At 41.9% G+C, this 26,784-nt stretch overlaps 8 protein-coding genes across 8 annotated transcripts; 5 read left to right on the top strand and 3 right to left on the bottom strand.

The window, feature by feature from the left end:
* Positions 1 to 246: 246 nt before the first annotated feature.
* BCR41DRAFT_330124 (terpene synthase) lies at positions 247 to 3,507 on the top strand. Its single transcript, XM_022021740.1, has 7 exons — positions 247 to 619; positions 742 to 986; positions 1,123 to 1,244; positions 1,356 to 1,917; positions 2,055 to 2,360; positions 2,498 to 2,752; positions 2,832 to 3,507. The coding sequence occupies exons 1-7, from the start codon at positions 452 to 454 to the stop codon at positions 3,343 to 3,345; spliced, it is 2,172 nt and encodes a 723-aa protein (XP_021886329.1). The 5' UTR covers positions 247 to 451; the 3' UTR covers positions 3,346 to 3,507.
* On the bottom strand, positions 3,508 to 7,025 carry BCR41DRAFT_1482 (hypothetical protein). Its single transcript, XM_022019584.1, has 5 exons — positions 6,867 to 7,025; positions 6,558 to 6,785; positions 6,244 to 6,464; positions 4,522 to 6,146; positions 3,508 to 4,425 (listed from the first exon to the last, which is right to left on the bottom strand). Exons 2-5 carry the CDS (start codon positions 6,678 to 6,680, stop codon positions 3,671 to 3,673), a joined length of 2,724 nt encoding a protein of 907 aa, XP_021886330.1. The 5' UTR covers positions 6,681 to 6,785; positions 6,867 to 7,025; the 3' UTR covers positions 3,508 to 3,670.
* A 2,319-nt stretch (positions 7,026 to 9,344) lies between these two features.
* Positions 9,345 to 9,778, bottom strand: BCR41DRAFT_391103 (hypothetical protein; the record flags this gene model as incomplete). The annotated part of the gene is made up of 2 exons (XM_022028328.1): positions 9,345 to 9,434; positions 9,644 to 9,778. The coding sequence occupies 2 exons, from the start codon at positions 9,776 to 9,778 to the stop codon at positions 9,345 to 9,347; spliced, it is 225 nt and encodes a 74-aa protein (XP_021886331.1).
* Positions 9,779 to 11,843: 2,065 nt separating this feature from the next.
* Positions 11,844 to 14,227, top strand: BCR41DRAFT_343852 (succinyl-CoA ligase subunit alpha). The gene is made up of 4 exons (XM_022022369.1): positions 11,844 to 12,014; positions 12,606 to 12,724; positions 13,125 to 13,385; positions 13,495 to 14,227. The coding sequence occupies exons 1-4, from the start codon at positions 11,975 to 11,977 to the stop codon at positions 14,074 to 14,076; spliced, it is 1,002 nt and encodes a 333-aa protein (XP_021886332.1). The 5' UTR covers positions 11,844 to 11,974; the 3' UTR covers positions 14,077 to 14,227.
* Positions 14,228 to 14,246: 19 nt separating this feature from the next.
* BCR41DRAFT_1568 (general substrate transporter) lies at positions 14,247 to 16,106 on the top strand. Its single transcript, XM_022019624.1, has 2 exons — positions 14,247 to 14,903; positions 15,052 to 16,106. Exons 1-2 carry the CDS (start codon positions 14,417 to 14,419, stop codon positions 16,098 to 16,100), a joined length of 1,536 nt encoding a protein of 511 aa, XP_021886333.1. The 5' UTR covers positions 14,247 to 14,416; the 3' UTR covers positions 16,101 to 16,106.
* A 1,964-nt stretch (positions 16,107 to 18,070) lies between these two features.
* On the top strand, positions 18,071 to 21,376 carry BCR41DRAFT_343854 (WD40-repeat-containing domain protein). Its single transcript, XM_022022370.1, has 7 exons — positions 18,071 to 19,274; positions 19,820 to 19,972; positions 20,102 to 20,230; positions 20,379 to 20,530; positions 20,625 to 20,703; positions 20,810 to 21,117; positions 21,214 to 21,376. The coding sequence occupies exons 1-7, from the start codon at positions 18,336 to 18,338 to the stop codon at positions 21,320 to 21,322; spliced, it is 1,869 nt and encodes a 622-aa protein (XP_021886334.1). The 5' UTR covers positions 18,071 to 18,335; the 3' UTR covers positions 21,323 to 21,376.
* A 1,153-nt stretch (positions 21,377 to 22,529) lies between these two features.
* Positions 22,530 to 23,984, top strand: BCR41DRAFT_343856 (40S ribosomal protein S19-A). The gene is made up of 4 exons (XM_022022371.1): positions 22,530 to 22,644; positions 22,899 to 22,999; positions 23,573 to 23,756; positions 23,867 to 23,984. Exons 1-4 carry the CDS (start codon positions 22,565 to 22,567, stop codon positions 23,940 to 23,942), a joined length of 441 nt encoding a protein of 146 aa, XP_021886335.1. The 5' UTR covers positions 22,530 to 22,564; the 3' UTR covers positions 23,943 to 23,984.
* A 418-nt stretch (positions 23,985 to 24,402) lies between these two features.
* BCR41DRAFT_417805 (hypothetical protein) lies at positions 24,403 to 26,141 on the bottom strand (the record flags this gene model as incomplete). The annotated part of the gene is made up of 2 exons (XM_022029543.1): positions 24,403 to 24,893; positions 25,927 to 26,141. 2 exons carry the CDS (start codon positions 26,139 to 26,141, stop codon positions 24,821 to 24,823), a joined length of 288 nt encoding a protein of 95 aa, XP_021886336.1. The 3' UTR covers positions 24,403 to 24,820.
* Positions 26,142 to 26,784: the final 643 nt, after the last annotated feature.

A 26,784-nucleotide genomic window follows, 5' to 3' on the forward strand; every position in this document is an offset into this window, starting at 1 on the left:
ACAGAGACCGAAGATAAATTCTTGTAGATTGATTTATTTGGAAAATAAATGAGACTGCGGTCAGGCCATTTCAAACTGTGGATTGTTTTCATATGACATGGAAATGAATTTGACTCTCTATTTTTGTGCATAATCAGGGCTCGAAGTCGGCCAATGGCAAGATTTGATACGGGATTTAAACAAGTTCTGTGAGTTCTGTGCAAAGGAAGAAAAGTATCACAAAAAAACAAAAATCAGGCCACCTTCATTCTGAACCATCATTTCAACTCCTTCTTTCATTCATGCACTTCATTCATTTATTTAACTTCACCTTCGACTCACTTCCCTTCTTTCTTCTCTCTCCCTCTCTCTCTTTCGTCTAATATACATTATAATATCGAAAAAAGTTTCTTTTAAGGATCAACTCCACACACATTGACCATATTATATAAATCCATCAATTGAAGCTGCCATGACTGGATCGACTATCGTCCACACAACAACACATTATGCCACAGACAGAACTCGTTGGCGTCTGCGGTTTAACCAAGGCAGACAGACCTGGCACTATGTCAGCGAGGAAGAGAGTAAGGCCAATCCTCAAACCGACATTGAGAAGTATTGGCTCGATCTGAAGCTGGTAATTTTGATTTTGCAGTTTGTGTACTTTGGACTTGAATGCACGGACTTTGTTCACATTCATAAACATAAACAACTCACCTCTTCATTCTCATTCTCTCTCTCTCTCTCTTCTTTCTTTAGGATGCTCCTGAGCTTCCCAAAGCGACCACAGCACTCGAGTCTGCCAGAAATGCCTTCGAGTTCTTTAAGCGTCTACAGAACGAAGAAGGATTTTGGGCGGGTGAATATGGTGGTCCCATGTTCCTGATCCCTGGACTGGTTATCGCCTACTATAGCACCAGTACAAAGTTACCTGATGGATGGTCAGAAGAGATTATCCAATATCTGTTCAACAGAGCTGATAAACAAGACGGAGGATGGGGATTGTAAGCCTTCTTTTTTTTTTTACTACTTTTTTTTTTTTTTTTTTTTTTTTACTTTTTTATTGGGCGGCCAACTCGCATGACAACGTCAACACGTATAAACATGTATAAACATTTCTTTTCTTTTCTTTGGACAAAGGCATATTGAAGGACATTCGACAGTATTCGGAACTGCACTCAATTATATTGTCCTGCGCCTGTTGGGTGTCGACGCCGAACACCCCGTATGTGTTAAGGCCCGCGGAACCCTTCATAAACTCGGTAAATAGCTGCTTTTACAGCACACAGTCAAAAAAATATTGTTCACATTTCCCACGTTTATTGATGTTGATCTTTTTTTTTTTTTTTTTTTTTTTTGTGCTCCCTTATTAGGTGGGGCAACAGGATCACCTTCTTGGGGCAAGTTCTGGATGGCCACATTAGGTGTGTACGACTGGGATGGCATGAACCCTGTACCTCCTGAGCTGTGGCTGTTACCCCATTTCTTACCTTTTCATCCTGCTCGTTACTGGTGTCATACCCGTAACGTCTACATCCCCATGAGTTACCTCTATGGTCGTCGAGCCACTGCTCCCTTGACCGATCTTACTCGTCAGTTGCGTCAAGAGTTGTATACTCAACCCTATGAATCCATTAATTGGAGTCAACAACGCAACAACATCTGTAAAGCGGATGAATATTATCCTCACACAAAATTCTTGAATTTCTTGAACAGCGGTCTCGCCATAGTCGAGATGTTCACCCCTCGTGTTGGCCTCCGCGCCCAAGCTTTGAAAGCTGCTTATGCTCAGGTCAAATATGAGGATGAAAACACTCATTATCTTGATATTGGTCCAGTCAACAAGTGCATGAACATGTTGGCGGCATTTTATGAAGAGGGCAAGGACTCTGAAGCCTTCAAGAAACATGTAGACAACAACATTGATTTTATGTGGTAAGAGCTCTTTACACAATCAACTATCTAATCCATTAAGGGAAATTGGCTTGCTTGAATTATATCTCGAACTGTACAGTTTTGTTAAAAAAAAAAAAAAAAAAAAAAAAAAAAAATCAAACATCTATTTCTTTTAGGATGTCAGGCGGTGGGATGATGATGAACGGAACAAATGGCTCGCAGTTGTGGGACACTGCCTTGCTGATTCAGGGTGTTATGGAATCTGGATTGGCACATGAGCCCCAGAATCATGAAGCCATGAAGAAAGCCCTTTTGTTTTTGGACGACTGCCAGATCAAGCGCAACCCTCCATTCATGAAGGAAGGCTGGCGTGATCGCACCTTAGGTTCTTGGCCCTTCAGCAACAGGTTCCAGGGATACACTGTCTCTGATTGTACCGCCGAAGGTCTCAAGGCTGTCTTGCTTTTGCAAGGAAAGCTAGAGTAAGAAAAGCATTTCTGAGCATCTTTGAAAGGATCGACTGTCACTGTATAGTATTTATGTATATTGATGCTTTCATCTCCATCATTACTAATCCGAAATTTACTATATATATAAAAAAAAAAAAAAAAAAAAAAAGCTATACCGAAGAACGCATTCCTCTCGAGAGATTGAAGCAAGCAGTCGATATTGTACTGGATATGCAAAACAAGAGTGGTGGATTTGCTTCCTATGAATCTGTCCGTGGCCCTGCTTGGCTTGAGTGGATCAACCCTGCAGAAGTCTTTGGCAACATCATGATTGAGTACTGCTACCCAGAGTGTTCCACCGCCTGTGTCCTCGGTCTCACCTACTTCCGTGAACAGCATCCGGATTACCGCCGCGACGAAATTGAGTACGTTACGAGTGAGCTGGTTGTAAAAAAAAAAAAAAAAAAAAAATACTCAATCATCTTTCTTTCCTTTTGAATTTAGTGCTACCATTACACGCGCAGTCAAGTACATCCACAGTGTCCAAAGGGAAGACGGTTCCTGGTACGGTTCCTGGGCTATTTGCTTTACCTACGCTACAATGTTTGCATGTGAATCTCTAAGCAGTGTGGGGCTTTCATACGACAACAGTGAGGCTCTCCGCAAGGCCTGCCAATTCCTGCTGTCAAAGCAACGTGAGGATGGTGGCTGGGGAGAGTCCTACAAGTCATGCGAACAACATCGCTACGTCGAACATGAGAATTCTCAAGTGGTTCAGACCGCTTGGGCTCTCATGGCCCTGATGGCTGCCAAATGCCCAGATCACACCGCTATTGAGCGTGGTATCAAACTGATCATGGGTCGCCAACAAAAGGATGGGCAGTGGAAACAAGAGGCCATTGAGGGGATCTTTAACCATTCTTGCTCCATCTCTTATCCAAACTATAAGCACATCTTCACCATTTGGGCTTTGGGTCGATATGCTAACATGTATGAGAGGAAGACAAAGCAAAACTAAATAATACAGTCGACAAATAGTCTATCTATCAATACCAATATCAATTTCAATAATCACAATTGCCGTGAATGCTTTGTTTGTTTTGTTTACTTGTTCTTTGTTTCTGTCAAATCTGTGAAGGCAAAAGTACATTATGAGTAAAAAATAAAGGCGTGAGAATATATGTGAGAAAGTGCATAAATGTGAGGTTTAGTAAATGGAGTTGTGCATAAGTGTGAACTGTACAGCCGCTGCGATTTCTTTTTCTTTTCTTTTCTTTTTTTTTTTACGGCTCGTGCGTTGGATCTCTTGAGCCTGCAGCCTCGCCCATAACACTTATATGATGTTACTGTTGAATATGATGGGATGTATAACCGGCACCAGCGCCACGAAATCCATTAGAGAGTCGGTCATTTTCCATCACCAGACCAGTCGAGTTACTATTAGCGCTGCCACTGCTATTGTTTGAAGAAGCATCACTAGAGAGACTACCATGCCTTAATGGTGGTAGGTGGCTCACCGATTTTCGGCCTGATCCAACCGTCAACCCAAGGCTCCCATTGGCTCCGTTACTGGGAAAGTGACCATATTGATGTTGCTGTTGCTGTTGTTGCTGTTGTAAATGACTAGACGGCCCATTGGGCGGTCCGATGGGTAGTAATGGGCTATGGAGTCCACCCGCTCCTCCGCTTCCGTTATGTAGGCTACCTCCTAAGACTGGTGGCGGCGAGTGTGCGCGTGAGGTAGAAGACATTAATCCAATGTTTGACGAGCTTCCATTCCCGCTACTGTTCACAACGGTTCCACCAGGGCCATTCATGTGAGGTGGTCTCATGAAATTGGTACGACTCCAAGTATTAGATCCATTTAAAGGGGGCGGGCTCAAGCCTAACTGCTGTGGCTGTAAATCCTGCAGATTAGGGTGCATAAACTGCTGCTGCATAAAGAGCTGCTGCTGATGTTGCAAGTGCTGTTGTTGATTGTGTGGCGATGTTGGAATGTGCATAGAATAAGGGGGCATGAAGTGAGAAGCATTAGGCAATGATCCATGGCTCTGCAGTTGATGTCCGAAAGACGAAAAGTCTGATGCTAAGAAAGGATCTGGAGTGTCGTTAAAGAAAAGTCATTTTTGAAAATGTTAATAAAATATGACAAAGCAAAGTCAAGTAAGCCTGCTGTAAAACAAACGTCTCATACCATGGCCGTTCATCCGGCTTCCAAAGAACGAATTGCTAAAAAATGAACTCTCACGCTGGTTACGATCGCTTGAACTGAGTGTTTGTATAGATCCATTCTCGTTGCCAAAGGCATGTAAACTGGGATGATCAGCCCCATCACCCGTTGGCCGTAGTGCATCCTTACCAAGAGCAATCCCATCCAAGTCCAGAGCTGATCCTCCTGCAAGATTCAAAGACGGTGATCTAGGCCTCCGGTCAAGCTCAGAACCGATTGTTAATCCTGAAAGTCCGAGCGAGATACCATCAAAGCTACTGGACATGTGGGAATGAGTTTGGCTGTCCTTTGGTCTACCGATGGGGACCGGACGCTGAATAGGTTTAATCACATCGCCTGATGATGTCCCATAAGGTGTGGATGTCCTTCGGGTATGTCCGATAGGTGATATAGGGCCAAAAGAACCGATAGGGGTCCCAATGGCTCCCAAGGCTGGTGGGCTGTGTAATGGCGACCCATTGCTGTTTGTTAACTCATGGCTTCCTGGCGCAGAATTGGGGTTCATCAAGGTAAGCAGCTGCTTTGAAGGAACATTGATCTGACCGAACCCAATTGAATTTAATCCTGGTGAACGAAGTCCGCCCATCTGCTGAGGAAGTTGATTAGACGAAAGATGGTGTTGAGGCTCGCTTTGGAATGTTGAAGCATTCTGATGCGATGCTCCCATATACCCACCGCGACCAGTAGTATAACCCATACGAGATGAGAAGGGATCGAGGTCGCCGCTAATGGGACCAAAGTGCCCCGGAGGTCTAAAGAGGCCTTGTTGCATAGTTGATGCAAACATTGGTTGGAGCTGAGGCTGGGAAATACTTTGCGCTGAATATGGGTTGGACCATAGACTATTTGCAAGCGACGTTGAAGGGCCTTGTGCAGGTTGAGACTGGTTGATCAAAGATTCTTCAGCATGGAGTGGTGAGGTTGATAAGGGCATAGTGGGCGACCGACTTTGTGACCCATGCGTGACACTGGCAATACCTGATCTCGAAACGGTAGTTCCATCACGATTTAATGATATTGATGTTGTAATGCTCTCAGGGGCGAGATCATGCGAGCTATTTTCCAACACTGCGGCAACTATCTCTTCCGTTACAGCTACTTCCTTTCCTGCAGCTGCAGCAGAAGCAGTCTCCCACTCCAATTTTTCGAGGTCTTCTTTGACTTTTTGCTCCTTCTGGCGTAACTCCTGTTGTCGTTTCTGTTCTTCAGCGAGCTGCTGCTTCAGATAGACCTCTTGCTCCAATCGCTTAGCTTCCTTAACCGCCTCTTCTGCTACCTTCTGTGCTTCGAGCTCTGCCTTCCGTACTAGTTCTTCCTGCTCTTTAGCATGCTGTTCTTCCTTGCGCTTACGCTCTTTCTCAATCTCACGTGCCTTCTCTTCCTTGATCTTGCGTTTCCGTTCTTCCTCCTTCTTCAGCCGCTCTTCCTCGCGTAACCTCTTTTCCTCTTCTTTAGCACGCCGCTCTTCTTCTCGTCGCTTTCGGTCTGCTTCTAGTTTTCGCTCCCGTTCTTCTAGTAATCGCTTTTCTTCAGCTAAGCGCAGGGCTTCTTTAGCGGCTCTTTCTTCTTCCTTTTGCTGTCGTTGCAACCTGAAAGGATTTCAAATAACCATTAGTACATGGAAATAGTGTTTTATCCCTACACAATATAGTTAGAACAAGCTACAAAGGAAAATAAATAACACACCTCTTCTTGTCGCGCTTCCGCTCTTTTTCTCGTTCTTTCCGCTCTTCACGGAGTTGTTCCTGCCGTGACTCCTCTTCTAACTCAGCCAGGAGGCGTTCTTGCCTTTCCTGAGCCACTTTTTCGCGGTATGCGCTCAGGACCCGTTGCTCAAACATCCGTGCGGCGAATGCTTGAAACATACGGCGTCCTTCCTCCATACGCTGCTCTTTTGTCAAGGCATCCTATAGCAAAAAAAAAAAAAAAAAAAAAAAAAAGCTTTGTTCAGGAAACAAAAAAAAAAAAATCTCTGTTGTTTTGTTGCTTCTAGTGTTTACCTCTTCGACACCATCATCCTCGAAATCGCCGTCCTCATCGTCGTCAAATTCCTCGTAAACTCCTCGATTATCCATCAGCTCATCATCGCGTTGGACTTTCCGATCTGCCAATCTATCCATCATCTCTAAAAACTTTTTGCCGTCGTTTTCGAGTAGGTCCTCAGCAACGGTAAGGATGTTGCCTAATCAGTTGCGAATATTTTTTTTTGTTCAGTGAGCTACAAATGCCTAAAGGACCAATATTCAGCTCATGTGGCCCGAATTATATCATGATCTGAGTTGCTGTTGAATGAAGGCAAAAGAGAGTACCTTTGGCCTGAAGGGTATTTGGAAAGCCACTCCGGTAAGAAAAGGGCGCTTTACGAGTACTGACTTCGTCTTCGTAATCTTCCTCTTCTTCCTCATCTTCATATCCATCTTCATCATCCTCATCATCCTCTTCTTCGTCTTCTTCTTCTTCGTCTGAGCCTCTAGATTCATCGGAGAGATCATCATCTTCAAATACAGGCGAGTGCTGAGCATATGTGAGAGCATGACCGTCTGATGGCTGTTGTTGATTGGCATATTGCTCCAGTTCGTCGTAATAAGCATCATAAAGCAGCTCCAACTCCTCCTCTATAGCCGTCCTATCGTAGTAAATAAGCGATAGCTCCTATAGTTAAAAGCCGGGTATTGGAATTGTGTCACCTGCGAATGTGAATATAAAAAAAAAGTTAGAAATATTCAGTCAGGCCTACCGTTTACGACCACACAGGGAGCAGGAACAAGAGTGCCGTTGTTGTTCCTTCATTTTTTTCAGAACAGCTTCTTTTTCAACACGGACAAGAGATCGACGTTCTTCCTCTCGTAGCTGGAACCAAAACTCTCTGATCCGCTGACGTTCCTCTGCGTCCGAATAATGCCAAAAGCCATCGTTTTGAGTATGACCGCCATCATGTACATGCTTGGTTGTTGAACGCTCATGGCCATTTCTGTGGGAAGTTGGGACCATGGACTTTGAATTAGAGCCATTGTTCCCATGACTATTGTGGCTATGTTGAATGTTGATTGATGGCATCGTCCCAGTTGAAGATTTTTTTCTCTTCTTTTTCTTCTTTTTAGCTGAACTTGACTCAGCAGAATTGCTAATCGTAGTTCCTTGCCTTAGTGGTGCCGACATTGATGATACTGAATGACTATGGCCTTCTGTGCTGTCTAGACACGCTGAGGATGCAAGAGCGGGGGTCTCGGGATCATAAGCATCTTCGTCCGAGTAGAAGTCCTCGTCCTCGTCATCTTCTTCTTCGTGGTGATGATGGTGGCCCGAATTATGATGATGCCGATGTCCATGTTCATGTTGGCAACCAAGATGATGCGCTTGGCGATGCATCACTCTCGTAGTAGCAGAATTGATGACGTCCTTACTTGCTTTGCTATTTGTCTCCTCGATTCTATCTAGTAGCTTCTTCTTTGACTTTTTCTTCTTCTTCTTTTTGTGTGAAGAACTTGTGCTGGTAGAAGTCGTTAAGCCGCCTTGGTCATTGCTACCACTGCTTGCAGATCCTCGGACGTCATTGATTGCGCCTGTAGAACCATCAACAGTGGATGCAGTCCCGATTGTGGTAGAGTTCGTAGGAGTTGGAGAGGCTATAGAATGGTCATGAGGCGCTGGCGCGAAATGCTTTGTCATGTCAATGTTAAGGCTCCTCTTTCTGCCATCTCTGCTGTAAATGACAGCGGATTTAGGTGGAGGTAATGCGTCCTCGGGAGCAAAAGTGTGAGCTGCCATCGAGGTATACAAATACGTGTCAATGAATACGTCGGTAAGGGTTGAGTACTGAACCAGGCTACAATCGGTTGGAATATGAGTATAAATGTGAATGAGTATTGAGAAGGAAATTAATTCACCAAACGGCCTCCTGAAATATCGGTGCTGGTGCAGGTGAGTTTGGATAGGGGGAAAGAAATTGATGAGTTCCCGCTGCTTGGGTTATATAGAGCTACGTTCCGTTTAATGAATGAATGACACGATATGGCTGTTTGAGGTGGAATAAGCAGTGGTAGTTAGTGAAGCATAATATGGTTTATATTTGAAAAGCCAAATGAAAAATAAGCAACATCGTTGTGCCTCACAGGTCAGTCAGAAATTTAATCGTAAAGTCCATCGAATGCTGCAAACCAAATCACTACATCACTCTCATTCTCATTTTCTCATTCTTTCTTCCTCTCTTTTCGGACTTCCACCCATTCAGCTGTTTGGTTTTCTTGAATATTATTGACTTTCTTCACCAACATCTCATTATTTCATAAGCATATACGTATAAGAGACATAATAGAAGAGAGCAAGGGAGAAAGAGGAACATACACACTCTGTTTTGGACTATGACAGAAAATGAGAAAGAATCATACCCGATGAATGTTTTTTTTTTTTTTTTTTTTTTTTTTGGCGGCAATGGAGAGGGTAAAAAGAACAAGAGAGAGACAAAGTCTTTCCTTGCAGGTCGTCTGGAGAAAGATTGAAATCAGGAAATAAATAAATTACGTATATCTCACAAAATTGCAAGGATATAACATACCCTCCATAACACCAAGCTCATTCATCATGAAAAGGTTTTTTTAAGATATCTTTTTTTCTCTTTATTGTTAATAGGGTGTGGGATTTTAGAATTCATAAAAGACCCTCACTACTGTTTTATAACAATGGGAGAGAAAAAAGCTTGACAGTAAGAATATGTTGGGAGGGAATAAGATAGTGATGCGTCCTGCGGGAACGGAAGCATTCAATGAGGCAATTTACAGTCATTTCTTTTATTTCTTGTCGCCATTCTTCTTGAGCTCTGCGATCTCCTTCTCCTTTTGAGCAAGCTGCTCTTTGAGCTTCTTGATCTGCTCAGCCTCCTATAGATCATCATGCAAAAAAAAAGTGATAAGAGTTAAAATAGTTGCCATACACAAATGACACGAAAACACGAACGTGATGCTCAATGATGTGTTCATGCTGTATTGTATGGATATGTTGTCAGAATTGCAGGCTAAAGTAGCCATAATGAACATGAATGAATGAATCTTCAGATCCTTCTTGGTAATTCTTTTTTTTTTTTTCTCACCTTCTGACGGATGTACTGGTTCTCCTCTGCTCTCTCCTTGTCACTGAAGGTGTTGCTGTACATACGACGAGCAACAGTAGAGACTTGGACAGGCTTGAAGACACGGACAGCGGTGGTGGTAGTGGTACGCAACATGATGAATTGATTTCTGGATTAAGAAAAAGAAAAAAGTGAAAAAGAAGAATCAACAAACTCTGCTCTTCATATTTCGGGATTGCCGTTGCGCGTATCAACCACATGCTCCTCGACGTGACTGTGTGAAAGTGCTGATTCTAAATTAGTCCAGCAGGTTTGCTGACATGTACTTGTTTCGATGGCTCGAATACAAATATTTCCTTGTGGCTACTTGGCTCCTCCGCTTGGCGTTTGGCGTGCATACCCCAAGGATACTCTCCATTGTCGCCTATCAACTGAGAATAAAGAGGTCGTGGCTGATAACGTAGATGGCCAACCATCACATCTCTGTGTACTAACCCCTTGTTTGGAACAATAAAGCTGGCGAATAACAACTTGTCTTATAAACTGGTAGTGTAAGCGCTCCTTGGAAATATTATTCGTTCACGGCGGCAACGGTAAATCCAAGGGACCTAATCTGAAAGAGGCACGAAGATCACCCGGCAGCGTTAAATTGATAAAAAATACTTACAATGGAAGAAAACTTTCCAGGTCTAAAGCAATCACAACCTTTTTGCTCTAATTGGATCATCAGCCATCTGGAATATATGGTTAGTAATCTGTATGTATCCTTCAACTCACTCCCCCTTCGCGTCCTACCGATGTCTTTTGTTGGTTCTTTCCTTGTAAAAGGAGCCGAGATGTGTCTACACTTCCGCGAGCTTGTCGATGCAATCATTGCTGCTTAATAGAGGAGGTATGCTGTTTTTTTTTTTTTTTTTTTTTTTTTTTTTTCATCCAGTAACTGTGCTTAAATGTGAGATGATACACCTTCTTTTGTTTGTTAGTCATATTGTAGAAGTTAGGCACCACTGGGGCCCCTACTACTTGGTAACAGAGCATTGCTATCAACCATATATTCTTCTGCTGGGCCAAGGCCTAGAACTCGACCTCTTCTGGCTAGTGTCCCCATAGACCAAGAATAGCTTGATTGATTTCGGCTGCGTCTCTAGCTTCGGTCAAATAGTAGCCTGTATCACTAACCGTGGAGGTGGTGAAAGCAAGTAGTTTTCCCTCAGGCAATTGTTGGCACCTCGCCGCATCCAACTTGCTCCTTTTGAATGCCAGTAACTAGAGTAGGAACTATTGTCTAAACCAGGCCTTGCAAGGCATAGTCGCTGCTCATGTAAGAGCTTGATTCGAAGCTATCATTCTAAGTGACTTGAGCATGACCGCTCGTTCCTGACAGAGACATCATGAAAGGCTTGGTTTCGAGTGTTTTGAATCTTCGGCGCCGATTTGTGTTATAGTCTCCAATATCAGTGACCATCTGCTTATAAGAAAGGCTTCTTGTTAGGCATGAGGTCATTCTGTGAGAGAAAGGCAGGCATAGTACTAGTAAATTCGTCTTTGGCATGGCTTCGGACAGGCCTATGGGTTTCTCAAATGAAAAGCGTAGCAAGCCTCCGAGAAATTCCCAGCACTTTCCTCATGCGGATAAAATTTTCGTTTGTCAGGGCTATACGGCCAACATTCGATTCACAATGTTATGGGAGAAGCAATGCTATTTACGTCTGATTATCGAACCATTGATCGAGATATAAATTTTTTTTTCCCCAAACAAGTGTTATTGTCACGGTCTTCAGCCTTTGGGCTGTCTGTTAGGGCCCTTTGGCCTATCTGAATAAAAACATGCTTAGTTGCTGGTGCCCTCAGAAATTTTCTAAAAACTGACGCGTTTGAAACGCGTCTTTTATTTTTTATCTGCAAGCCTTGGTTATTTGACACGTCCTGAAGGATTAAAAGCACAATTTCTATTAAAGACGTTATACGAAGAATACCTCTAGATGATACAGGATCTGGATACCCACTGTAGCCGGCAATCTGATCCTCACCAAACCAGACGCTCTGGCAGGGGATTATGAGACTAATATCGGATTGACACCAATATCTTGTCGACCTCTGAGGTGCCAATGGTAGTGAGCAGATTGGAGCAATGCACACGTACAACATCCATTTTATATGGATTTGCCTGTACGTGAAGTGGTATCTTTCCCGGTCTGTGTTTATTTACTTTTTTTATTCACTCCGCTACAACTACGTCTTACATTGTGATATCCGTCTCCCATCCATTCCTCTTTTTCTTTTCTTTTATTGAATCTCATCTAAACCTCCATTATCCCGCTGTCCTCTCCACTCTGCTCCCATTCACTAGCCATGCTCGCCTCTCTGAGAACCACGGCCTCCGCCGTTAAAGGCAAGTCAGCCGCGTTCGACTCCACTTTATTTTTTTATTTAATTTTTTCTGCTGTCGTTCATTGCATCACTTGGGACATTCGCGTGGAACCTTGAAATGCGCTTCAGGTCTATGACATCACTCTTATGGACGGAGAGCAATAATTAACAGAATGAAAAGAGAGGAAGGAAGGAGTAAGCAATGCATGAATCTTTACATGCTTCTTTTCCGTAACTTGATTTACATTTGAGTGGACATGGACAATCTGGAGAAGCAATTAAATTCCTCTTCAAAGAAGTAAACATATGTCTCATTGCGTCTTAGACCTGGGCCGCAATGTCAAGACGGCTCAGGATAAAAAGAGACACGTCCTGGTCAGCAATAAGGACGCGATCTGGGTACAATGAGATATCTACACGGAACGTGGGAAAGAGATTAATTTAGCAGAGTCTCAAAGTATCTGTCCACTCAGGATCGCTTTTTGCCATCGCTGGGACAATAACGTGTCTCCTACGTATCCTATTTCTCTAGAAGAATCCCGACCTAGGGATGGATGTTGACTTTCAATCGCTAACTAACTAAAGTTTGCAACTTATCTATTAATCAATCTAGCTGCCCAGCGTATGTTCAGCAGTTCTGCCAAGGCTGCTGCCAATTACGACAGTACTGTTAAGAACATGTTGATCAACAAGCAGACCAAGGTTGTTTGCCAAGGATTCACTGGCAAGCAGGTAAATATTGCGCTTGATCGTCCAATTCACTCTTCTTAACGCCTCTTAGAAAAGGAAGATAGCCCAAGAAGTTTTAAAAAAAAAAAAAAAAAAAAAAAAAAGTGTGGTGCTATGTCTCTCGTTTGATCACGAACTTCAGGTATCGATTGAAGTCATCTCCAATGGAAAAACACCAGGATGGCATTTTATGAGATACTATTGAACCATTGTCACCGGCGGAATATTTGATGGGAAAATATTTTTGCCTACTACCCGTTTTGTCATTAGGATTCAAGATCCTTTTATTTTTTTTTCCAACTAGTTATCGCACTTTATTTTGACTTGACTAAAAGTACAGCTGCGGTTTACCTCGAAAAAAAGCATGTTGTACTTACCAAACTACATTGACTATACTTATTAGGGTACTTTCCATTCCAAGCAGGCCATTGAGTACGGGACCAATATGGTTGGAGGCGTCTCCCCCAAGAAGGGTGGCCAGACTCACTTGGGACTCCCTGTCTTCAATACCGTCGCTGATATTGCTAGGGAACTCAAGCCTGATGCTTCAGTCATCTACGTTCCTCCTCCCATGGCTGCCGGCGCCATCATGGAAGCTATTGAGGCTGAGATTCCTTTGGTTGTTGCCATTACCGAAGGTATTCCTCAACAGGACATGGTTCGCGTAAGTGAAAACCCCCCCCCCCCTATATCACTAGCAAGCTGTGTTACGACTGTTACACTTCCCTCACCCGTCCATGTTTTTCGATTGTTGATAATTTACTATGATACAGGTTGTCAGAGCTTTAAAGACTCAGGACAAGACCCGCCTCATCGGACCCAACTGCCCTGGTATCATTGCCCCCGATGCCTGCAAGATCGGTATTATGCCCGGCCACATTCACAAGGTTGGAAAGATCGGTATTGTCTCTCGTTCCGGTACTCTTACCTATGAGGCTGTCAATCAGACTACCGAGGTTGGCCTTGGTCAGTCTCTTTGTGTTGGTATTGGCGGTGATCCTTTCAACGGAACCAACTTCATTGACTGCTTGACCTTGTTCTTGGAGGACCCTAACACTGAGGGTATCATCATGATCGGTGAAATTGGAGGCAGCGCCGAGGAGGAGGCTGCCGAGTTCCTGAAGAAGTACAACTTGACCCGTGAAAAGCCCAAGCCTGTTGTCTCCTTCATTGCTGGCCGCACTGCCCCTCCTGGTCGCCGCATGGGCCATGCTGGTGCCATCATTGCAGGAGGCAAGGGAGGTGCCGATGACAAGATCAAGGCCTTGGAAAGCGCCGGTGTCGTGGTCTCGCAAAGCCCTGCTAAGCTGGGAGTTCTCATGCGTGCACAAATGGAGAAGGCTGGATTGGTCTAAATTACGAACCTGTTCAATAGCAACAACAATACTGCTAATACTGCTCCTCCGTTTTGATCATAATACTTCTTCCTCGCGACTATTTGAATCCTTTCATCAAGTTCAAATCATCCTCCATGCCCCAATAAAATGATATCTGTTTTTATCCCATGTTAAGAGTTTGTGCATTGACTCAATGTAACAAAATACAAATTTTTGATCATTGCTTGAGAAATTTTCTTCTCATTTTGTTGACTTCACCAACCCTTGATTCAGAAGCCTTGGTAGAGGAAAAAGGCTAATCTTCAACAAAGCAACTTTTATAAGCTACCATAAAGAAGAACACAATAGCAACAGCCTAATGGCGACACCGGCGCTATTTTTCAATGCGCTTTCAATAGTCCTGGGTTCATTCCAATATGGTCATCATATTGGTGAACTCAATTCACCTCAGAAGGTCATCACAACCTGTCCAGAACCACTGTATCCTGATCCGTCAACGCTAGGGGACCACTTGAACGAATGGATTGAAACAGATGGCTCATTACCGTCATGTATTCCCATGACAAACGCAGAATGGTCTGTGTTGGTAGCAACATTGACCCTGGGTGGACTTTTTGGAGCCTTGTTTGTAGGGTCACGACTGGCAGACCGATGGGGTCGAAGGACCGCGCTGATGCTCAACAATGTATCCTTATTGTTGGGATCCTTGATCATGGGTTGTGCCTCAGCTTACACCACCATGTTAGTAGGCCGGTTTCTGATTGGTATAGGATGCGGAAACGTGACAGTGATTGTGCCCATGTACCTTGCTGAGGTCTCGCCACCAGAGCTACGTGGATCCTTGGGTAGGCTTCAGTTCCGTACCTGCGTTTTTTTTTTTTTTTTTTTTTTTTTTTCCTTTCATAGTATCATTATTATTTTTTTCCATGTCAATCAGTAGGTAGCATCTAAGCAGCATCTCGTTTTTTTTTCCTCTCTTATGAAAACTAATAGGAGTAACGAATCAACTGGGCATTGTCGTGGGCATTTTATTCTCACAAGCTCTAGGGCTCTTTCTGTCCACACCCACAGGATGGCGAGTGATTTTACTCGCAGGTGCAGTCATATCGTTCCTTCAGGTACTTCTGCTTCCTTTTTGTGTAGAATCACCCCGATACCTGGCACTTCAACCTGGTGGAGCAATGAAGGCTAAGCGCGCACTTCAAATTTTACGTGGACGGCAAGATGTGGCCAAGGAGATCCGGGACTGGACTCGTCAAGATGATCGCGCTGCTGAGGCTGAAGAGGAAGGCCTGAACGATCCAAGCGACTCGCTCTTGGCTGACGGTGCAGGAGGAAGCACTACGGCAGACGAAGGTCAGCCTCTGCAGCCAGCAAAGGCATACAGCCATTCTGGAAGAGCCATTTCTGTAATCGAGTTTGTATCGATACCTCGGTACCGTCGACCGGCTATTATCCTGTTGTTAGTCCAGCTTTCACAGCAGTTGTCGGGTATCAATGGAGTAGTTTTTTATTCAACTGCCATCATGTCACAAATCTTACCCTCGTCCAGTGCCATGATCACAGTGTACATTTCGATTGTAAACGTGATCATGACGCTAGTAGCAGCTTATCTTATGGATAGAGCAAACCGACGTACATTGCTTTTGACGTCTGGTACTGCTATGGCAGTGGCCTCATTTCTTTTGGCACTCTCGCTTAATTACCAGATTCCGGTACTTTCTGCTATCTCTATTATTGCGTTTGTGGCGTCATTCGCGATTGGTCTAGGTCCAATCCCTTTCCTGATTATTCCAGAAGTGGTGGATACGGTCGCGGTGGCAAGTGCCTCTGCATTTGCATTGTCGGTCAACTTTGTGAGCAACTTTATAGTAGCGGCTATGTTTTTGAAATTACAAGAGTGGTGGGGCGGAAATGTGTTTTATTTCTTCTTTCTGTTACTGGTGATTCTGACCATGGCCATGAACAAGATCATCCCCGAGACTAAGGGCAAGACTGTGGAGGAAGTAGCGCGTTCTTGGCAACCATCACGTATCCATTAGTTTGTCAGTGTATCATAGACTTGATGAAGGAGAGAGAAGTAAATAGCTTTGAATAAAAGATACCATCATTTTGACACCATGGCTTTGGTATTTTTTCTTCTTGAGTCCAACTGATGTTGTGTTGCTCTCAGTGCTCATTGCACTCTCTAAATGAGCTCCTGTCCCCCTTTCCTTTCGTGAATACAGGGCTGAAGAGCCTAAATCGCCCGATTCTTTCATATCACGATCGTAATGAAAATCACCCCCACAAAAAAAAAAAAAAAAAAAAAAAAGTGCTAGAGCCAGAGCTAGAGCCAGAGATAGAGTAATATTAAGAGCAAGAGCTAGAGAAGGCGTAGTCCATGCCAGTCTAGAAGGTTAAAAAACTGAAGTGACGATAGATGATGACAGGTCGTGCATAGTTGTGTCTGTCACACAAAAAAGCGAACAAGTTATGGAAGCCGACCATTTCAGGAAAGAAAAACGTGCATGCTTACTTGCGTTTACAATTGATGAATACAAGCCACAAACCATGTCTGCAGCCCTGAACTCGTGCATAAATATATAATATATTTGTACCATGGCAAAAAAGAAAACATCGCCATATTGTTAATAGATCTTTATACAGCTGTTTGCTCTTTGTTGTTTTAAGTAATACAAATATATCGTACATGTGCAGTACATGGACATGACCTGCGGTGACATGCAAAATAAACTAATAGCCTACCTGCTCAGAGTGTGAATATTCAGAAAACAAGTTTGTTCTTGTCAAGGATGGTTTCTTTGTGACCCACATGTTATTTTAATATAACCTTCGAATGGAATTTTCATTGTTATTCTGGTCTTGCGAAGTCAATCTTTTCTACTGTTAACGTGGCTGGCCTGCTTCTTTCTTATATTTTGAGCTAGACAAATGAGAGGATGAGAAAGTGAGAGAGAGAAAGCAAATGGAACTTCCTGTTTTTTTTAAAATGTGGCATTGGGTATACACAAGCAATTGGCCGTTTTTTCCTACTTTTTATTTGTTTATTATTATTATTTCATTATTTTGTATTACTATTGCGGCAACCGTTATTACTCTGTGTTTGAAACAACGTTACTGTTCCTTAGAATGCTTGTCCCTGTTAGATTTCGTCGCATCACCGCTGTTGGTGTGTGCGCTTTTGGGCAGGGACCAGCCTAGTGCTCAGTGCGGTCAAATACATGTGTAGAGAAATATTTCTTAGTCTTAAAACGACGATTGAATTGAATTAGTACAGACTTTTTATATTTCGGCACCCGTGACGATCTTGCGACAAGAAGGCTAATTAGCTGCAAGGTTATATATACAAATATATCCGGTCATGGCGTTAGACAAAATGGAGCAATAACAGCAGATCGAGCACCATTGGAGAAGGAAAAAAGTTTTATTATTCAATTGATTTAGCATCGCCCGATGGGTACATGTAACTTTTTCTATTCATTTTACTATTTACTTGTATGGAGAAAAACAAATATTATATACTTCTCCACATGTACATGTCCATGTACAGACAGGACGACTGAATAGCTATTTAATAATGTTACGGAGGTGTGCCGCGAGGGTCCTAATCGGACTAGAGTTGTACCTGGTCGATGGTGCATGCTAAGCAACACACTCATTTACCCCTTTTTATCCCTTTTTTTCTTGCTTACTTGTTGCCGTCTTCGTTTCCATGGCTGACTAGAGTTGTTGATGTTGAGGCTGTGAAATAGGAGAGCACAGATCGAGCCATCATTAACTGCAATGGTCCTCGCAAATGAAAATGGGTGAGGTAAAGAGATGTAGCAAGGATACAATCACTTTGGAGATAAAGCCCTGTGCCGTTTTTTTTTTTTTTTTTTTGTCTTAGTTGCTCTCTTTGCTGTTATGTTTGCTCTTGCTCGCATGACTCCAACTAAAGCAAGGAATATGTCTTGTCTATATGAATAGCAATCTAGTCTCTCCAGTAACTCTTTGCTTTTTCATTTCTCTTTCTTTTATTTCCCTTTTTGCTTCTCCACTCTACTCTTTCCACTTTTCTCCTTCTTCTCCATTTCTCATTTCCCTTTATTTGTTCATTTCTTCTTTCTGTCTCATTCGTGTCTGTCCCTTTATTTTTATTTTTTCTGTGTCGCACCAAGTAGACATTAAATTGCTAAATTTCCCTGTCGAACGCGCCCCCCTCAACACGCCTTTCTCCACCCATTTTAAACGAGCTGCATCTATCCTATTTTACTTTTTTATAACATCCAACCATGTCTTTGCCCCCTCCTCCTCGCAGGATACCATCTGTATCATCAAACGCCACCACAAGGCGCCCAAAAGTTAATCCCAATTCCTTGGCCTTGACCACCCTGGATCAACATCAGGAGGTCGACGATCAAAATGTCGACAAAGCCCTGCTTGAACTCTTGTCAAATACATGTCTTGACCATGGGCAGGACCGAGATTATATTCGACAACACTTCTCCAACCATTATCACCATCCCCAATGTAAGTTCTATACGCGCCGACGCAGCATTACTAGTGACTCGAGTCTCGGCTCTGGTTCCGAGATCTATTCCACCTCCACAGGAGGCTCCCAAGAAAATCAAAGAACAAGTCAAGCAACCCATTCTCCTCTCTTCCCAGAGCTGAGTGCTGAGCCCATACCAGCTGCCTCCCCTTTACTTGCAACATCTCCCATGTATTTTAATAGTAGCAATAACAACCACAACGCAGTTTCATTTTCGACAGGGCCATGTCTGTCCTGCCAGTCATATTCTTGCCCTTCTATAATAGCTCAGGAGGAAAAGAAGGGCAAGGATGGAGTAGAAAAGACAGCGACCACACTGTTTTGTCCTAGGGGGAGTAGTGAGGTTGGTATGGAAGGGACAGCCCCGTTCTCATCCTCATGCAGTTACTGCTCCAGTCTAATTGCGAGAAGTAATAGTAGCACAAGCATGATGATGACGGATGACAGTCGCAGTACAAGTGATATGAGCGTGGTGAGTACTCTGCATGCACATGGCCTCCAACACTTATTATTCGATGACCAACGGCTAAAGCATCTCCGAACTCTTGTCCCGAGCGAAGTGCGACGACGGCTGAGTTTCCATCTGGATGAGTGCTGGTTTGTACACTTTTCACCTTCGGCTGAATATATGGCCTCTATTGGTCTCGATCATACAATCAATCTCTGGAAAGACTTGACGGTAAGTTAAAAAGCTCTCTTTCTTATTCTCTCTGTCTTGGCTCCCACCCCCTCTAAAAAAAATTTGGCCAGTGAACTAATGGAAGGGACATTTCGGGGTTGAGTACACAAATATGCATTGTATCCGCACATCCGCACATCCGTGGGAGACAAAGTGGTCGATCTTTATTTTCGCTTTTGTTTATATTTGTCTGGCACTAACATGCCGACTTGTCAACAATACATTATTTTTTCAAGTATACACATTTGTTGAGGGCATCCTTCCCTCCCTCGTCTTGGTTGATGTTTTTCAACTGAATGGAATAAAATAAAAATCTATGATTAGGTTGGGTAGTCAAAAGAGAGAAAGAATTAGATTAGGAAACACGAAGAAAAAATAATATTCGGGTTAAGAGAATGTCATGCCAAGGATTGCAACGAAAGAATTAAAATGCTGGTTGGATGGTTGATTGAACCTAGAAACTACACCTGTTTTTTTTTTCTTTCAATATTGCCACTATTCTAACGCCGCAATGTCCCTTCCATATCGACACCTAAATAATTTAGACTCCAGATCCAAGCGTGTACAAAACATTCAGCTTCCCTAGAACAGCGACACATGTGGAATGGTCTCCTGACAGTAAATACGTTCTCGCGAATTTTGGTAATGATATCTTTCGACCGGAGCTAATCCCAGAAGTGAATCTCATTGACGTTGAGGTAGGTCTGGGTCTACAAAATATGATAGAAGCTAGTTTAACTTTATTTTTAATTACCCAATACAAGTCTCCTTACCTTTTTATTTTTATATTCATTTGTGCGTACATACACTTGCATACAAACTTGCAGAACGGCGAAATCCTGATCAAAAGGAGTTATAAGAATGACTTTGGGTACGTTTGGGCAAACGCCATCGGCTGGTTCTCCGATTCTGAACGTTTTGTTACTGCCCTTGACGATGGTCTCTATTGCATCTGGGTAAAGATACATATATAATTCACAGCTGCTTCAAAACATGTGCGCACTTTATTTTTGTTCGTTTTCCTCGCAATGAATAAGCTGTATATTAAGCTTAAGAAATCTTTTTTTTTTTTTTTTTTTTTTTTTTCTTTATGAATATATTTAGAATGTGAATGGGGAAATGGTCAAAGAATATGCCATGGATAATGATCTTACTGCGAGACATATGAAAATGATTCCAGGAAGGGATGAGGCTGTCATCTTGACTAAGGCACATACTATAGAGATCATCTCATTTGAGGAGACTGTGATTGCGAGGTAAACTATGCACTCTATTTTTCTTTTAAATAAAAGATAGGGTAAACTGGATACTAACAGTAATCTATCAATTCAATGGATTGACTCTTTACAGGAGACTTGACAGCTCTATTTCGATCACTATGTCAATGACAATTTCTCCAGATGGGTCCTATATGGCGCTTGGGTCAAAGGTAAATGCTTATTTAAGATGGAGGCTAAAGAGGAAATTATTTTTAATGTGATGATATCACGTACCTAAGTATCACTTTATTTTTATTTTTATTTTTTATTTTTTAGACTGACAAGGAGCTTCTTCGCCCAGCACAGATTTTGCTTTATGATCTCAGATCCATGACATTCATGAGATCATTTGAGGCTGACTCATATATGAATCAGACATTTGTGATTATCCCAGCCTTTGTCGGACCTAACCAGGAACTTTTATGCGCAGGATCTGAGAATGGCAAGTTGCATTTCTGGGATATCGAGTCAGGAGAGCTTGTGGAAGTATTGGAGGAGCACATGATGCATGCAGGATGCGTGAGCGTCAATCCGAAGTATCCAGGCATGATTTCCTCCTGTAGCGATGATAATACCATCATTATGTACGATTTTTTTTTTTTTTTTTTTTTTAAATGTAAAATCTTGAAGTTAGCTCTTTTTTACTAATTCTTTTTTTCATTTTGCTGTCATGTTTATAGTTGGGCAACAAAGGAGCTGCAGCTCGAGTTTCGAGAGGATGATGAAAAGTGGATTCAGGAGCATTCAGCCATTGCCATGCCAGCCATTGAGATCAAGAAGGGATGGTAAAGCAAGCGCCTATCTTGAGAGCGTCCCTTCATGTCTTGCCGTCTTGCCATGAGCCTTTTTCTCTTTCTTTTTCTTTCTTTCTTTCTTTTCTTTCTTTTTTTTTTTTTTTTTTCAATGTACCATACTTTCTCTTCAGTGTACCATCATATATATATATACAATACTTGGGCTAGTTTATGCATTTAGACAGTCCAATAAAGACATTCGCATGTAGTTTAGATTTAAGCCAAAAACAGGTTTCGTGATGATGACTAAAAATGCATTGGTATTTATACACGTAAAATAAACAACGCGATTAAAGTTCAGGGAGTAAACTAATTTACAAAGAGACAACGCATCTATCTCTCCATATTTGTAAATGTTTGTGTGCTTACAAAATGTGCATAAACTGGCTATGCTTGAATTGGCTCAAAAGTCTCCAGGTCTTCAACTACCAATATCTTAAAGCTTGCTGCGAAAGGATTAACTTATATAAGTATATCCTATCTATTTTCTTTTAATAAATTGTTTCTATTTAATTAATAAGCAACACGTTTTGCGCAAGTATGGCTCTTTTTTTTCTTCCTGCACCCCCAAAGCCGAACGCCAGCTTCTGGACACAAGGCAAAAAGGCCGAAGCTAAGCGATACATGAGGACATTTCCCGTGTCAACTTGAATAAAACTTGACTGAAGTATCATCGGTGGATTGATGAAAAAACTAGGGGACATATTTAGACTTGGACCGATATGCAAGATAAACTTTTTTTATTTAAAAAAAAAAAAAATAGTTGATGCCCCTAGGACTCGCTAGAAGTTTGGCAATTACAAGTGAGACAACAGCAATCTATTTGGGTGTAGTATACAGAAATGGTGCTCATAGCAATAGAAGGAGATCCAATCTTCAAGAGGCAATAAGAGATAAAAAAAAAAGTCGTTTAGTCCGAGCTCAAAATAGCGTGCCGAAGATCATGTTTTGGTGTATAAATTAGGAAAAAGCTGAAAGCAAGGGGTTCGCTGCTCATTTGTGGTAAATGAGCCAAAAAACTCATACTTTTACTTTTTTCTGACCAACATTTTCAATAACATGCGATATTATATAAGTTGGGATATTGTTGGAGGCGCGTCGGCGGCCTCGCCATATAGCGTGACTATTTTTATTCTATCTCAGCCACAAAATTGACCCTTAATTGGATGGATTTGCACGTTCAATAAGTTCAATCCGTCTGCGCATTGTTTTGGAAATCCCTTTCACAATTTGCAAAATGGCTGCCCTCTACTCGGTCACCGTTAAGGACATCAACGCTCACGACTTCAACCGTGCTTACGCCGCTTATCTCAAGCGGTGAGTAGAAGAGAGGAAATCATAATGGAGGGGCCGAAAATAACTTTCTGAAAAGACTCAGTCGGATCAGTGACATTGGGATAGACGTTAGATCATGTGCCATGGAGTTATGCTGCATTTTTTTTTTTTTTAAATTTGAGATTCAACATTTCACAAAATTGAAACGAGGGTCAGGAATGAATCATCAATGAAACTATAATTCTCATGCCATCGCTGTCATCATTTTTTTTTTTTTTTTTTTTTCGGATCATTAGCTCTGGCAAGCTCGAGATCCCTAAGTGGGTTGATCTTGTTAAGACCGGCACCAACAAGGAGTTGGCCCCTTATGATCCTGATTGGTTCTACATCCGTGCGGGTAATGCATCTCAACCTTACCATCATTTTGAAACAGTGGATTAATACAGGAAAAAAAAGTCATTTTTACAATACACCGGACATCATCGAATCATTCAACATGTGTTAATTTACATTGGCAGAGCCCGAAAGCACTTTTCTCACTTACTGGATGACATTTGATTCCAACTGCAACCCACACTTCAGCTAACTCAGCATACTACTCAAATTTATAACCAGAAGAGTCAACAGTGCATTATCACCCATATCTGGAAACTTTAACAGATGTACCATCGACAACCGTATTTAGACTTTAGGTAGCAGTTTTTTAAAGCATCCTGTTGACTGCCATGTAGGCCTTACAATGACTGCAGGATATGTTTTTTGTTGAGCTGCTATCCAGTCAAGAAACTACAGGAGCTTTTTATTTCGGAGAAGACTACCACGGCTTCTTTTTTTTTTTTAATAACGACTATCATCGACATAGGATATGAATACAAAAAGAACTCAAAGTTATTTATCAACTCATCTCATGATCGATCATCTACCAACGAGACTAACAATCTCATGGTTTATTATTATTACTTTTATTCAGCCTCTGTCGCCCGCCACATTTACCTCCGTCGCAGCGTCGGTGTCGGTGCTCTTAAGAAGCTCCACGGTGGTACGGTTAACCGCGGTTCCCGCCCTTCTCACCATGTGAACTCCTCAGGTTCTATTGCTCGCAAGGTTCTCCAAGCCTTGGAAAAGATTAACGTTGTTGAGGCTGACGAGAACGGGTAATTTTTATTTTTGTATTATTCTGCTCTTGAACAGAATTAATAACAACAAGTAATCTTGGAAATGCTAATTTTTTTTTTTTTTTTTTTTTTTTTTCTGAATTAAATAGTGGCCGCAAGATCACCGTTGATGGCCAGCGTGATTTGGACCGCATTGCTGCTTCTGTTGCTCAGACTCAGGCTTAAATGTTGATTTATCCCACTATTCAACCTGAAATAAATCGTCGCATTTTGAATTTGATTGCGCATGTTTGATTGTTAAAAAAAGGAAAGCAAATGTCAATGTACTATGCTTTGACTAAAAGTATCTTGTTTAATTCATATAAATACCTTTCATCTACGTAAGCATATTTCCGCGTAGCTTTTCTACTCTCTGTGCTGCTCATAGAAGAGATGGCAGCTCAACAATGATGCTATTAAGCATTCCTGTTTTCCTTTTGTTACAGCGTTTGTATGAGAAAGCATACAAAAAAAACAAAAACAAAGACGAAATAGAGTGGTACCAAGTAATAAATTCAGCTTTCTTTTTATTTCATACTCCTTCTTGTTTTCTAAACATCTACACCAGCAAGATAAACAGCATTTATTTCCCATTTAAATGAAACCCTTTAGGATCTGCCTTTAACTTATATCATATCTTTAGATCGTAAGCTTTCACATGAAGAATATACAGGCGTAAAAAATAAAATAAAAAAAAGCCACGATTTAGTTCTTTGGAGCACAGCCACCAACCTCAGAAATACAAGTTGCTTTGCTACGCATAGGCACACAAAATGTCACTTTTTTTTTTGTTTCAGGCAAGTTCAGAAAACTGTCTCGCGCTAGCGGCCGTAGGGGTAATAGTATGTGGTGCCATGACATCCGTGACATTAACATGGAGTCGTCATAGAGGTCTGGTTAATGACTAGTATGATCCATCGTGGCGCTGCCGTGACACCTTTCGAAATCTTAGGGAATTGGCGATTGAATAAGGAAATATAGCCATATCAACAAGAGTGAGGATTATTCTTGATAATGCGGGAGAAGGCTGTGTAATTGAATATATAATGAACTAAGCTGCCTCCCTACCCGTTGTTGGAGACTACTTTGACGTTGAACGTTCCTAAAATAAGCCTCAACATATTGGAAAGTGTCAAACTATATGCGACTAAGGCATAATTAACAACGAACATAGTCAAAAAAAAAAAAAAAAAAAAAAAAAAAAAACATTGCAGGTCTTTGGAAGTGTTTTGAAGGAATCTGGTTCAAGCGCTGTCATCCCCCTATTTCCCTCGAAAATGCGACCAAAGGGAAACCAGCATTTTCTGCATCGCTTGAACAGTAGGGTTGAAATAGCACACAAAAAATCTCTAAACTAGATGTTCCTGAAGCTTAATCAGCTCTTCAGAGGATAAAATAACTAATGCTCCCATTTGGACAGGTAGTAATAAAAAAGGTGTTCAGGAGGAACTTCTCTAATGACTCCAAATCATCCAGGCCATGTTTGAAGGACGTTGAAATCGTCTACGTTGTTTAGAATTCCCTTAATGTCATCGTTTATATTGACTGAAGCCTCAAGTATCCATTCTGGCTCAGTTACACCTGATTACATGTCAAGAAGGCAATGCGACGTGAAGGGAGACAGTTGACCATCATTTAAGATAAATGAAACGATGAGTTCTCAGAAGTAATCTAATGGACAATTTCACTAGCCAAAAAAAAAAAAAAAAAAAAAAAAAAAGTATTGACCATTATTCTTGTAATGAGGATGAGGAGAGGCGAGTAGAAGGCATTCTAAATGGCTAGACAATGGAATGTTTACCTGTATCCACATTTTTACTCGATGTATGCATATTCTCAAGGGAAAAAGACGACAAATGTTGTCCATAATTAAGTATCAACTCATGAAGATATCTATAGAAAAGATTACGAACTATCAATATACATGCTTTTATTACCAACGAGAAATAAAGAACAAGTAGCAGTACTCAAGATTTAGACATATTTTAAAGGTTCGTTTTTTAAGATGCCAAGTTTATTATGAAAATGCGTAATGTGTTGTTATACAATAGGAAAATGCAAGTGGGGTATGTGAACTTGTACGTGCAGGAATATCTGGGACCTTGGTTCATTGGATATACTCTTGTAGGAATGATAAATTAAGCACAGGCGACTTGATCGGCTTTTTTACATTCTTGCCATAGCCAAAGCTTGCATATGACCCATACAACCCTTCTGAGAGAGCATTTCCAAGCCGGTATTGGGGGAGAGGAGATGGGCATTTGCCTTGTCGACAACCGCGGAGATATCAGAAGCATTGAGCTGAACCGAAGTACGAGGAGTTTGTGCAGGCGTGGTAGCAGCCGAGGTGGTCTTGTTCTTGTTGGACTTCTTGAAGAAAGGCATGATTGTTACAATGTATAGGCTGTAGTTGTAGTTATGAGTGTAGTTGCGGATTGATTGTTTTTGTTTTTTGTTCTGATGTGAGTGAGTGAGTGAAGGGAAGTGCATGGATCAACAGGGTATTTATATGTTTGTTTCTCTTGCTTGTTGTCATCGTGTCATTACATTAGCATTGGTGCTGAGTTTCAATCTCTGACCTGAACCGTGCGGGGTGTAGATTTTTCATATCCTTTTTAATGCAGCCGCAACTGCTTGTAGCCTATTCTATGCTCCGCTTAAAAAAAAAAACAAATAAAGACTCCGGCCATTCTTCTGTTTATGCGGCAATTTCACACGGTGTAAAAATAGCAAACAACAAATGAACAAGACGGACGAGGTTATGCTAAACACGTTGGTTGTTTTTGCATGAACGATCGCTTTTCTAACTGACTATGAAAGTGATCCTTGACCTTGTCTCTTTTAAACATCGGCTGTTTTCCTCCTGCTTTTTCAGAGTCAGCTCACTGAACATTGGTGAAATATTAGGCGATGTGGCGACTGCGTCGCAACATAATCCAAACTTTTATTTCACCCCAAGACTAGAATCTTTTACTTCTCCACACCTATGCTTTGATCATAATGCTTTCAATCCTTCTGTATGCTTCTT

Source organism: Lobosporangium transversale, assembly GCF_002105155.1.
Source record: "Lobosporangium transversale strain NRRL 3116 chromosome Unknown BCR41scaffold_1, whole genome shotgun sequence".
Lineage (NCBI taxonomy): Eukaryota > Fungi > Mortierellomycota > Mortierellomycetes > Mortierellales > Mortierellaceae > Lobosporangium > Lobosporangium transversale.

Bases quoted from the DNA above. Each gene is read 5' to 3' on its own strand.
- BCR41DRAFT_1568 (XM_022019624.1), top strand. From the start codon at position 14,417: ATGGCGACACCGGCGCTATTTTTCAATGCGCTTTCAATAGTCCTGGGT. The intron at 14,904-15,051 runs GTAGGCTTCAGT...GAAAACTAATAG, and splicing joins AGAGCTACGTGGATCCTTGG to GAGTAACGAATCAACTGGGC.
- BCR41DRAFT_1482 (XM_022019584.1), bottom strand. From the start codon at position 6,680: ATGATGGATAGATTGGCAGATCGGAAAGTCCAACGCGATGATGAGCTG. The intron at 6,465-6,557 runs GTAAACACTAGA...TTTTTGCTATAG, and splicing joins AGGATGATGGTGTCGAAGAG to GATGCCTTGACAAAAGAGCA. The intron at 4,426-4,521 runs GTATGAGACGTT...ACGACACTCCAG, and splicing joins AAGCCGGATGAACGGCCATG to ATCCTTTCTTAGCATCAGAC.
- BCR41DRAFT_343852 (XM_022022369.1), top strand. From the start codon at position 11,975: ATGCTCGCCTCTCTGAGAACCACGGCCTCCGCCGTTAAAG. The intron at 12,015-12,605 runs GCAAGTCAGCCG...TAATCAATCTAG, and splicing joins CACGGCCTCCGCCGTTAAAG to CTGCCCAGCGTATGTTCAGC. The intron at 13,386-13,494 runs GTAAGTGAAAAC...ACTATGATACAG, and splicing joins CTCAACAGGACATGGTTCGC to GTTGTCAGAGCTTTAAAGAC.
- BCR41DRAFT_343856 (XM_022022371.1), top strand. From the start codon at position 22,565: ATGGCTGCCCTCTACTCGGTCACCGTTAAGGACATCAACGCTCACGAC. The intron at 22,645-22,898 runs GTGAGTAGAAGA...TCGGATCATTAG, and splicing joins TACGCCGCTTATCTCAAGCG to CTCTGGCAAGCTCGAGATCC. The intron at 23,757-23,866 runs GTAATTTTTATT...TGAATTAAATAG, and splicing joins GTTGAGGCTGACGAGAACGG to TGGCCGCAAGATCACCGTTG.
- BCR41DRAFT_343854 (XM_022022370.1), top strand. From the start codon at position 18,336: ATGTCTTTGCCCCCTCCTCCTCGCAGGATACCATCTGTATCATCAAAC. The intron at 19,973-20,101 runs GTAGGTCTGGGT...ACAAACTTGCAG, and splicing joins TGAATCTCATTGACGTTGAG to AACGGCGAAATCCTGATCAA. The intron at 21,118-21,213 runs GTACGATTTTTT...TCATGTTTATAG, and splicing joins GATGATAATACCATCATTAT to TTGGGCAACAAAGGAGCTGC.
- BCR41DRAFT_330124 (XM_022021740.1), top strand. From the start codon at position 452: ATGACTGGATCGACTATCGTCCACACAACAACACATTATGCCACAGAC. The intron at 987-1,122 runs GTAAGCCTTCTT...CTTTGGACAAAG, and splicing joins CAAGACGGAGGATGGGGATT to GCATATTGAAGGACATTCGA. The intron at 2,753-2,831 runs GTACGTTACGAG...TTTTGAATTTAG, and splicing joins TACCGCCGCGACGAAATTGA to TGCTACCATTACACGCGCAG.